Below are 10,203 nucleotides of genomic sequence, written 5' to 3'. Positions count from 1 at the left end.
CAAACCAAACAGAAGCAATATGAAGTATTATCTATTAACTTACGTCGATTCTATAATGTTGTTCACTCTGTGAGAGATAGAACCTTGTCACTCTATTTGTATTGCCTTAGGTTGTAGGGCGTGTACTTCTCGAACTAAACTCATATTAAACTATTGTTATCTTTCTCTAAGATACAGCGTGGGATAAGGACGGCAATAGACAAAATCTTATTTGACCAATAAAATGATAAATAGAGCGATAAAATGATATTATTTTAGTTCGAGATTACAGAATGAGCGCCAATGGACCTCCTAAGGTTTATTACGTTTAAGATTTATAAAGTTAAGGTGCGCTGCCCGCGGCTTGGAAACGGATGGGTGACCACTGTCCGGGTTTCAGTTCGTGAGGTGTGACTAGTGATGTTCTCGAGGTCCAATCGTCGACCATTGTTAATGTGACAGGGTTCCGACTTAGTCTGCATGTGCTTCTAACTTACGACTCTATCAAAATAAACTATTTTCTAGATTTAAAGTAGATAAAAATATCTTATTCATATTATCTTTATTGGGAAAGCGATTTTCAACTTTAATCGTTGTGACACAAAGTCCAAATTCGTTTGTACTCGCACTGATACCTTAAGTATAGTAAAACACAACAATTCTTGATACTTGAAATAAAATTTAAAAGAAAGTTTAAAATCGTCTCTCCTACAGATTTATATAGCACATAACTGCACAAAATAAACAAGATTCTGTATTTACACACATCAATATAAATATTACAATTTTCCACCAACAAAAAGAAAAAATATTCCTTATATGCACTTTGAGGTTATGCTTGAAACTCTGACAACCAGTTTAACCAAGGGGTATCGTGTTGCCCAGGTAACTGGGTTGAGGAGGTCAGATAGGCAGTCGCTCCTTGTAAAACACTGGTACTTAGCTGAAACCGGTTAGACTGGAAGCCGACCCCAACATAGTTGGGAAAAGGCTACGCCGATGATGATGATGCACTTTGAGGCTTTGCCGGTGTTAGCTCCCAGTCTCCCCGACAGCTGAACACCAGTATGTGACCTCGCGACTGTCTATCTGACAACACAACACATGTTACTGTAACACAGTATCACATAGTAAGACTGCGTCACAACTGTAATGACTTCACGACCAAGTTTGACGTCTCAAAGTGCAAAATATTCCATAACTACATATTTTTTAAGTATTGTTGATCAATTTTTAATCAGACAATTTCTTATTCTTCCTATTTCTTGTGAGGAAATGTGTAAGTTTGTGATTTCGATACAAAATGCTTTGTTAGACAAACACTAGTAAAAATAAGTGATTTAAAATGCATTGTAAAGGACCGAGATGATCAGATATTTTCGAAATTGTTTGTGACCTTTCAAACTATTTCACATTGAAAATTTGGCAAAAAAGAATATAATATCATGTCAAATTATTATTTTGAAACTTAAATTAATAATGTTCGATCATTTCGGGAGTCCTTGGCCCCGATTCTGCTATTTTACAATGGCCGATGAATGAATGACAATTGGATTAAATTTGAAATTATTCCTATTCTCTCAAGCATGTTGCCAATACAATAATATTAAGTTAATTGCATTGACCTTGAGTGTACCGTCCCGCACTGAATTTCAAATTATTGAGTAGAAAAATTGAATCGAACACTAAATTGTAATTTTAAGTACCATTTCATTAATTCATTGGCCATTGTAAATAGCAGAATTAGGGCCCTTAAATATTGATAATGATAACTTGGAACAATCATGATAATAAATTTATCTCTATAACATATTTACAATTTCTAGTTCTAGATCAACTTCCAATCGTAGTGCGTTATTTACACAGCATAGCAGTACAGTGGCCCACAAGTAAAACAGCAATATTATGCAAATATCAACCTTATTGCCTGAGCAATAAAAGCGATTTGAGTGATAAATGGTGAGGTATTGTGTGGGCGACTGCACATAATTTGCAGATATCTGTAGCTTTAAAAATATCTTATGCGTGAGATTAGCGAGACGAGAGCCAGAGAACTTGATAAAGAGAACAAAAATAATGTTTATAAAAGTTGGAAGATAACAGCAGTCATCTAATGGTCTAATAATTTCAATTGACACACGTCGAGATCTCGTGGCTAAGCTATACCTGCATAAATGAATCGATCACAGGTTAGTGGTTACACACAAATTGATCAATCATAAGTTAAGCTACGGTTGTTGCGGTCGGTCCGTAGATGGGTGACAGTATTTGACGTAACGAGTTCCTCCGTGTTTCGGAAAGCAAGTTAAATTGCGGGGCCTAGTTGTTATTTATACATCTTTGGCAGTTTGTAGATAGAAGCTAGAAAATGTGCCAACTGTCTAACTAAGGGGTATCGTGTTGCCCAGGTAACTGTGTTGAGGAGGTCAGATAGGCAGTCGCTCCTTGTAAAACACTGGTACTTGCTGCATCCGGTTAGACTGGTAGCCGACCCCAACATAGTTGGAAAAAGGCTAGGATGATGATGTACGCCAGCCTTGGATGTTCTTCACATCATCCCAAAGAGGTTCCTTTTGAATAGAATAACCAGAGTCGTAGTTATATAGTCATATTTACATGGAATAACAACAGCAATATACTGCAAATATCAACCTTATTGGTGAAGGAATAAAGGCGATTCAAGTATTGAATTTCTCAAGTGCTAGAGTTCTCTCGCTCTCGTTTCGCGTCTCACAAATCTCTATTCTTCTAACTCTAATCTTGTTATCTCTGAAACATTCGCCAATCTCTTCTATTACCGAATGTTAAAAAGAGAACACACTATTTTACGCGACCAATTATAAATATTATAATAGGTAAAGGAAGAGCGATCAGTTAGTACAAGACCGGTGTGACAACTACAAACACTACGTGTACTTGAGTGCACGTAGATGAACCACAGAAAAAAAGACCAAAAATAACATTGGTAGTGCCATTTGTAAATTTGCAAAGCGTCCAATTTTTTTTTTAAATTGGGCCACAAGCCATGACTCCCAATATTGACGACCTCTCCTCTCGCGGGTCTGCTGCCAGAAATGTCAACTATCAATTTGGACTATCAATTTCTTTATTCTAAATATACTTAGTACCTCCTGCTTTGTCTATAAAAGTGAATGAAATAATGTAATACTTGAAATTTCCTATGAAACTACAGAATCACTTCTTGGAGATATTACAAAATTCAAAACAGCAAGTGGTTGCCTTTTTGCTCATATCATAGGTTTGTATGCACAAGCTAATGTAGGGAAGGAACCAATATGTATTTTTCAAACAAATTTTCTTAATTATTCTAAGACACCACTGACAAACGGTGAAGGAAAACATCGCGAGGAAACCTGCATTACAAATATTGGAATGCTCAAATTTTCCCCATACGGGAAGAGGCCTGTGCCCAGCTGTGGGTCGTATATAGGCTAGTATTATTGTATACAAAACAAAAAGGAAAGGAAGAAAAAATAAAGGTCTTCACCGAAAAGTGGCTAAAACATAGTGACTCCTAACACAGTCCCCAGTTTGAACTCGTGTAGTACCTCCCTGGTCGCTCTTCCGTCTCTCTCGTTGACTCCTAGTGACGTATATTTTATCTCTCTCGTTATTATAATGACCATGTCTTGAGCCTTACTATACTAGATGTAAGTGTCTGTGAGTGTTGCTCCACTGTTACTTACGATACGAGGTCTTTTTGAAAAGCCGGGTCTCTCTACTTCAAGGAGTGAATAAAAGTTTAAAAAGACACTATTATATATAAAACGAGTCAAGTGCGGTTTTCAATTTTGACACCGAGGGTTCCGTACAAATAGACTTATTTAAAGAAATCGGTTGGAGGAAAAATTAACTTGAGAGATCCCATTTTAAACTTTAGGGAATCATAAAAAATGACTTGGTTATGACAAATCCAATTAAAACGTTGCCTGAGTGACAGTGGAAACACTCACCAATAACATAATAGGTTCGGATACACGAGACACTTCGCGTGTGCCTGATACATGGCAACGGATTGAACTGAATCCGAAACAAAGTAGACTACAGGCATTTATGGGGAAATCGGAAAAGAAAAATGATCCGCATGTTTTAAAATTCCGATCAAAATCTTGTTCCCATAGTGACAATTACAAATATCTACTGTCTTTAGATACTTCTTTTATGTCCAGATAATGTATGGCATATGAATGGCGTATGTCTTAATAAGAATATATTTGAAAACACTTAATTTCATATTTTTGCATCTTCCTTCAACCTCTAATTGACTTACAATGCCCTCTTCTTCACTTCTCAATGTTCATCTGATGTGTCATCGTGCATCCGAACTACTATATCTGTGTGCGTGTGACGACCAGGAAGGCGTCGTGTGTGTGCGTGCACTGTCCGCGTGTACACACGCATGTGTGCTGGTAGTAGTGATGTATTATATATGTTTTATTTAGTCATTTGTTATTAATTAAATGTACTGTTAATAACACCAGCCTGTAACTGTCTCACTGCAGCCCTCTCATATACAAAACGAGCATTGAACATTAAGCTGCCCCACGGTGGGGCGCCATTAAGAAAATATTGACATTCCAATTGAACCCTGATTTTTCTGCTTTGTCTCATACAAATCTCATTCCAAACGACTTGACTTTTGTCACAAATTTAATAAATACCAATATCATTATCATATCTATTAGTGCGGGTTCGATTCTCGCCTAGGACCAACACTCTTTTAATGACCATAAGTGTTCGTTCCTTGTCTTGGTTTATTTATATAAAATGTATGGTATGTTTATAAAACATTATTATATTAAAATTGTTGGTAAAAACTGCCGTGATTGATGATAGTAAATTGATTATTTGAATATTACTCTAACGTGGTGTACCGCGACTAACTCACCGCGATACATCGCAATAATACCTTCATTTTACACATCATAATAATCATTAAATGGTGACCTATAATAAATGTATTTATTTATAATTATTTCTCAATTAATATCGTTTATAATTTGTTAATAATTATAACGTATACTTGTTGTATTTATTTTAATTAATTAATAAATACGTGGCAGTTATTGTAAATCTAGAATAACTATATTTCTATTTCAATTGTCATTACTACCAGTAAATACATTTTGAAGCAGTGTTTTCGGTGTTTCATTTATTTTTCTCCTTTTGTTCTCTTTCTTGTTTCTGTCTACTCCTTTACAAAAAAGAGTCGTGATAGTGTGTCTGGATGCACTATACTTAATACAGTAAATGATTGCTTAACTAGATAGAAAAAAACATTTAGATTATTAGATGAATTGAATCTAAGTTCTCTGGGAAGTGACTTGCCGTAAAACAATTAATAGAAATATTAGCTAGTTGTAGCTACTTACATAGGCAGCAATCGCAGATTAGTTGAGGACTATTGACTATTTAATTATAATTTTGTATTATTTCCTTCATCGATTCCCAATATGGAATCTGTAATGGCCAATAAACTATGAGCTAGCGTGCTAATCTATGTCCAAACCTTCTCCATATGGAAAGAGGCCTATGCCCAACAGTGGGCTATTGATTACTTAGTTTGTTTAAATAAAACACATTCCATCAAGATATACGTTTATTGCTATCCCAACAAACGGCGCCTCGCCGCGGCCCTGACCTCAGCCGCAGAACACTCCATTTTTTTTTACATTTTATAATGCTCCCCTTAACTAAATACAATAATATACATAAACTAATCGTTGTCACATGAGAAAGCCGTAGTCGTCGTGTAGGTACACATCCTATTCAAAATCATTACTTTTAGACCAACCAATCAGTTTCAGTTTCGATTTAAACGTCACAGAATTTCCACCAATCAGAATCAACGTATTTCTTTTTAAGCCAATAGAATTTAAATTGATCCTGTACAGTCTAGTCAACAGTGTGTGTCTACTTGTTGAACAGGAAGGAGAGCCTGTAGGACTTGTGGTCGTGGTTGCTGGGGCGCTCGCTGAGGCAGTCCTTGTGCGGCGTGCTGGCCTCCACGGAGGACTGGATGAGCTCTATGATGTCTCTCGCGCGCGAGTTGAACAGCTTGCTGAAGGTCTTCTCCGCGGACTCCTCGTCGTGGCCGCGACTGATGACGATGTCATTCTGCAGGAGCGCTTGTTCCTCCTGCTCCTCTCGCTGCAGGTTTCCCAACAGCTCCGACAGATCATTGCTCTTCTTCTCGCCGCTAAGATTCTCGAACAGTTCGTTATCGTCCTGTCCCGCTCTAACATTCGGTTTGTTGTTTGAGAGTAACTCGTCGGTCGTCTCTTTAGATGGTTTTCCTTCTTTAGTGAGATCCTCTGCGGTTGCGTTTTCTTTGGCGAGAGTGTCTTCGTGCTCTTTACTGCTGTCTTTACTTGTTACATCTTCTTTCGAGATTCCTGCCTTCCCAGTGTGTTCTTTAGTAAGGTCCTCCTCAGTTACATTTTCTTTGCTAACATCTTTACTTTCTTTAGTGAGACCGTCTTTATCCTCTTTCGTAAGATTCTCTTTGGTGAGGTCGTCTGCAGTTGACTTTTCTTTGGTCGCATCTTCTGTAGTGAAGTCTTCCTTGGTGGCTCCAGCTTTGCCGATATGTTCTTTTGTCAAGTTTTCCTTGGTTAATGCGTCTTTATCTTCTTCGGTTGCCTTATCTTTGCTTTCCTCGTTTTCTTCTTTCGTGAAGTCTTCCTGTGTGAGCTCGTCCTTGTGTTCCTTGGTTAGGTTCTCTTTAGTAAGACCGCCTCGTTCTTCCTTGGTGACATCCTCACTGTTCACAGCTTCCTTCGTTGTATCGGACCTACTGTGTTTTTCTTTAATCAAAATCTCTTTAGTGTCATCATCTTTTTCTTTCGTTTCATATTCTTTGGTCTCACCATCCTTTTCTTTTGTGACATCATCGCTGGCGGCATCTTGACTGGTGACATCTTCGTCTGTCTCCTCCTCCTTGGTATAGGACTTGCGATCGGAAGAGGCATTCTCTTTAGTGAGCATATCATCCTCATCGCTTACGATCTCGACGGTGAGCGCTCCGGATCTCCCTCGCTCCCTCTCGCTCTCACTCTCCGCAGACGCTTCGTCACTAGCTCCGTTCTTTTCTTTCGTAGCATCAGAGGCGTCTTGAGAAGCGGACTTGTCTTCGCTGGTGGCATCTTCTTCGGTGGCTTGTTGCGTCTTGTCCTCAGCCTCTGAGGAGCTCTCCTTAGCGATGGCAGTTCTCAAGGCTTTCTCCTGTTTAAGGTTGTCAGCCTCCTCGGAGGAGGTCTGCTCCTCTGAGGAGAACTTGTCGTGGTCGAGGTCGACGCTGAGCGAGCTGGCGTCGTCGTGCGCGTGCTCGGCGTGGCTCGGCTTGGCGGCGGACAGGATGTACGCGAGCGGCTTGGCGCGGTTCTTCCCGTGCAGCGGCGTGATCTCTACGACTTGCTTCTTGTGCGAGTTCAGCTTGCGCCAGCCTTTGCGTTTGTGTTCCTGAGAGCCGCGGTATGGCAGCACCTGTTGTGGAAATGTGACGTTTAGTCAGTTTTAATTCACTTTATTATGATACCTTTAATTTAATTTAATATAAAAGTTATTGTTAGGTATAGGAATCTGTAGATATTGAAGTACACTATCAAAACTGGCAAAATCACGGAATAAAATCTCAAAAGTTCTAAAGTTACAGAAGTCTGCTTTAATTATATTTTTTAGAATATTTGCTGTTAATACTATGTCGGTGATGATTTGCTGTTAGCACTATAAATCGATTTGAGTATTACGCTCGAATACTCTTGTAAAGCTATTGTCACTATACATACAAGCCAGATGCCACTACTAGTCGTATAGTCCTACGTCTCGCTTGCTCGATGCCCTCTACCTAGGTTCTGGAGTCTGGTGCACTGCACTGACTACTGACCTGTATAACCTTCTTGCCAGGCTTGCGTCGGTGTTCCCGCTGTTGGTCGCGGTCATGCTGCGCCAGCGAGCGCTCCAGCAGCGGGATGAGCAGCTCCGCGATGTTGCCGTCGTGGTGGTGGTGGGCCACGTAGGGCTCGGGGTCGCCCCCGTCCGCGCCCCCGCCCGCGCCCGCCGCGCCCCCGTCCGCGCCCCCCGCGCCCCCGGCCGAGCGGGACCACGCCACGCTCGCGCACGCGCACAACACGCACAGACCTGCAGCAAGAAGAGACATACACACACAAGCTGAGGTCAGTATTCAATGCCGTTTGTGTTTCTTCACGCAAGAGCGTTGGAAGCGGTGAATGGTGAATAGGGTACTTGACAAAAAATCAGTCTAGTGAGTAGTGCCCCAGACAGATTTCCAAAAAAATTAAATACTTGTGGCGTTACTTACCAGTCCGCTTTCACAAGCAAGTGATGTTACAGCCCCAGCTACCATATATATCACGATATTTAGTGCTTTTAATCATTAATTTTTTTTGAAAGCCTGTCTGAAAACGACTCTTTCGGCTCAGATTTTTTCAATAAAATACCCTAAAATGTTGTCTTTTTATTTAACTTTCCTGTCTTTAGCTACTTAATGCCCTAGGGTATACAATCGGTAAGGGCTGGAATACAATCGTAACATAAGTAAAGTTAGTCTCACTTGGATAATATACCGCGTAAAAGCGACTGTAGTAGTCTCAGATTGTTCTCTAAAAGCAATAGTGATGATCAATGCTCGTTTCTTATTTATGTGAAAATAATTTAATAAGATTACCTGTAATAAGTTATTCCTTAATACGAGATTAACAAAAAAAACAAAGCCTGATGCAGAAAAGATGGCAAAACAAAACTGAACAGCTTTGAGAGATGTTAGCCATTGAAGCTATGAAATTCATGTCATATTTCAATGAGAACTATTCGTTCAGAAAAGAACTATTTCCTTATGATAAGGGATAATCAATTTAAAATAGTTAATTTATATTCCATACGAACTATCTACTTTTTTTGTTGGTGTGTCGGGAAAAAGTGCTCTGGCGTTTTTGAAAAATATTGCGCAGAAGTATTTACGCAAAATACATGGTTAAGTTTCTTATAATAATGGATTTGAGTTGATCCCACGGGTGGGCGTGGGCAGTGGGTATAGTGTGCAGTACTCACGTATGTACAGGTTCATGTGTGCGAGGCGAGTGCGGCCGACACACGGCGCCGCGCATTTATATACAGGGTGCGTTGTGCGCGAGCGCATGTGTGTGTGCGTGTGTGATAGTTGTGATCAGGTCGCCATGGCGCAGTGGGTGCGAGTGCGGCTTGGATTTAATTATGGATTTGTTAGGTATATGTTAAGATTAAATATTTGACAGAGGACTTCCGGCTGCCAAACTAAAATGGAATTGAACTGGTCATATATTCTGTTGGATGCTGAATGAGTGTTGGTGAAAAGCCATGCATTGGGTGGTAAATAGCTTTAACAGTCGTTGCGGCAGATTGAGTAGGAGGCGGTCACCATTCCTTCTCGTGGTGTCTTATAGCCATAGACCGGGATAAATGGAAGGAGGAAAGGGAGGCTTATGTCTTGAAGTGGAATTATAATGGCTGATTATAATAATGTTTTCTTAAGTATGGTATGTTTTTGCTTCTGGTTTAGGTCGCTGTCCCCAGAGAGTATAAACGAAACCCTGCCACTTAGGGTCCGTTGTCTGTTCGTTTGTCACCAGGCTGTATACCGTGATAGATATAAGGTGTAAATATACACAGCTATTTCAGTTGCCTTAATAACAAATGAAAATGAATTACGAAGAGAAGAAGAAATTGATAAGGTATTAAATTGGATGGGTGAACACATTTTTGGAGATTTATTATGAACAGTGTCATAAATGCGACCCGCAGTTGGCTCATCTTTTATTTTCTTTAATGGAAATAATATCAAATACTTGCTGTAAAGATACAATCAGGACTGACAGACATATAATATCACCTTCACATCAAAAACTGTTGTTACAAACAGAATCTGCTTGTCCAACACAGATTAAGTTGTTTCCATGGTTACCAGAAACATGTGTCGTGTTGACAGATAGACAGTCGCTCTGTGACATGCTGGTGTTCAGCTGTCGGGGAGACTGGGAGCTAACATACCTTGAAAAAGGCTTATAGATGAAGTTCTTTATTTCGTTATTTTAAATTGTACTTTTAATTTCTTACAATAAATTAAACTACTCAATATAAAAAGAAAAATATACATTATTAGATGAAGTAAAACCTGATAAATACACATTACCCATATAATATCGTTAT

At 39.4% G+C, this 10,203-nt stretch overlaps 1 protein-coding gene across 1 annotated transcript; it reads right to left on the bottom strand.

Moving 5' to 3' along the window:
• Positions 1-5,574: 5,574 nt before the first annotated feature.
• On the bottom strand, positions 5,575-8,055 carry LOC113508834 (midasin-like). Its single transcript, XM_026891978.1, has 2 exons — positions 7,886-8,055; positions 5,575-7,485 (listed from the first exon to the last, which is right to left on the bottom strand). The coding sequence occupies exon 2, from the start codon at positions 6,985-6,987 to the stop codon at positions 5,914-5,916; it is 1,074 nt and encodes a 357-aa protein (XP_026747779.1). The 5' UTR covers positions 6,988-7,485; positions 7,886-8,055; the 3' UTR covers positions 5,575-5,913.
• Between the last annotated feature and the right edge of the window lie 2,148 nt (positions 8,056-10,203).

The sequence above is a fragment of the Trichoplusia ni genome, chromosome 3, assembly GCF_003590095.1.
Source record: "Trichoplusia ni isolate ovarian cell line Hi5 chromosome 3, tn1, whole genome shotgun sequence".
NCBI lineage: Eukaryota > Metazoa > Arthropoda > Insecta > Lepidoptera > Noctuidae > Trichoplusia > Trichoplusia ni.
This window is presented reverse-complemented; position numbering and strand designations above follow the sequence as displayed.